The 1,863-nt window shown below is 33.1% G+C and overlaps 1 protein-coding gene across 1 annotated transcript in view; it reads left to right on the plus strand.

Moving 5' to 3' along the window:
* The window catches only part of LOC114650129 (endothelin receptor type B), a 17,938-nt gene extending 16,404 nt beyond the window's left edge, over nt 1-1,534 (plus strand). The window contains exon 7 of the mRNA XM_028799581.2: nt 1,101-1,534. Coding sequence (XP_028655414.1) covers nt 1,101-1,238 — 138 coding nt within the window. The 3' untranslated portion in view covers nt 1,239-1,534. The remainder of the gene's footprint in view (nt 1-1,100) is intronic.
* The last annotated feature ends 329 nt before the right edge of the window (nt 1,535-1,863 follow it).

The raw sequence follows: 1,863 nt of genomic DNA on the forward strand, positions 1-1,863 counted from the left end.
AATTAGAACTTTGGATCTACCAGCAATTACTAATCAATTACTAATCATTTGCAGTAGACAGAATTTTTTAAGAAAAAAATGTACTATTAAGTAAGAACTTACATGCATGTATTGTATTTATTTATTGTATCTATTATCTTAGGATATCTACATAATTCTGTTTCATGTGTTAAAATTAATTGTACATGTTTTTTTAATTAAGTAACTAGTAGCTGAAAAGAGATTAGAATAGTTTTAATTCTGAATCAAATTAAGGCATTGTTTTACTTCCACAGCAGACCTTTCAGTGTATTTTATCTAATCTGAGCACAGTTTGTTGTAAGGAGAATTTTGCGATCATAATGGTATCTAAATTGCTCCAGTGTGAGCAAGGGTGTTCCATGCACTGCATTGCCGTCCTTTTATAGTGGTGGTTCCTCCTTTCGTGCCTACTGGTGCCAAGATAGGGTTAGCCGCCAGTGACCCTGAACTAGATACACAGGGTAGATAGAAAGACTTTCTGCATTAGAGCTTTCTAAAACTATTTCCCCTGTGACATTGCTACTGTATTATTTTTTTAATATAAAATGTTGATTTTAACAAATATGCTGTCACAAAAATGAATGCCAGACTCTGTTACGAGTATAAAAAAGAGAGCACTGGAAAACTGAATCTGAAAGTATTAAATATCTCCTCTGAGAATCAAAAATGTCAAGGAGAAGAAACCAAATTAAACCTGCACATAAAAAACACTGTGAAAAAAAGACACATTTAAGGACATATAACGATATACACAAAAAGGTGAAGCAAAATCATATTTATTGCATATTTGTAATATTTAAAAGAACTGTATTTTGATTTTCTTTTATGTCTGAACAACATTTACCTTCAACTTCATAAATACTCAGTCTAGCACTATATACTGTAGTAGTTAGTCAGAGCCTAAGACAACTAAAGTTTAATGCACAACTGCACTTATTTCTTAATCAATATTCCTCTCGTTTATTTGTTTAAGAGACATGCAGTCATACAGTCCCACAAAATAGCTTAATAAAAATCAATAAGGCAGTTATTTTTCAGTTAAAGGTTCTGAAATGTTTTATTTTGTCTCTCTTTCACAGTCGTGCTTGTGCTGTTGGTGCCAGTCAAAGGAAATGCTGTCATTGGAAGAAAAGCCATCATATATGAAGTTTAAAATCAATGATCATGGATCAGAAATGAGCAATTCCCGACTCACAAACAAGTATACTCCAACCTAAGATCATATGATCTTCCACATTCTGCTCTAAGTGGGTGCTGGGGGATCTGATAAAGAAAGCAGTCTGCTAAGGCACTTAAGTCTTTTTCTTTTTTAAAATTCACTTTTCTGTTTAATCAGTGACTTTGAAGAAATCACATCCCAAGTGTTGTTAAGCAATGAAAGACTTTTTTGTTGATGATCAGTTGAGCCAGTCATGCTAAACCAGGTTTTCTGACTGTAAAATAACTGGATACGCACAATAAACATTTTGTTATTTTTATTTTTCTTCAGGCAAAAAAAAAAATGAACTAAGCATATGATGTATGACTTTTCTTTCTGAAAACCAAAGGACCAGTTCCCAAAAAGTGCACAACTTTGTAGTTTTTCTGCATTTGCTTTTGTTTAAATGTTGTAGAATCCTCCTTCATGGCCTCTGTAAGTTTAAAATTTTGAACAAAACATACTTGGTGGAGGAGGGTTTGCACTGGCCAATGTGCCAAGTGAGGTATAATTTAATAACTCTGAGAAGTTTATATTGCATGCTGGTCTTTTAGTGGTGGGTTGTCTGATAACTCATTAGTGTTGATAAGGGATTTTTAGCAAAGTAGAAAATTGGCTGTAGTCAGTGTGAAGTTGTAATTCCT

This window comes from Erpetoichthys calabaricus, chromosome 4, assembly GCF_900747795.2.
Source record: "Erpetoichthys calabaricus chromosome 4, fErpCal1.3, whole genome shotgun sequence".
NCBI lineage: Eukaryota > Metazoa > Chordata > Cladistia > Polypteriformes > Polypteridae > Erpetoichthys > Erpetoichthys calabaricus.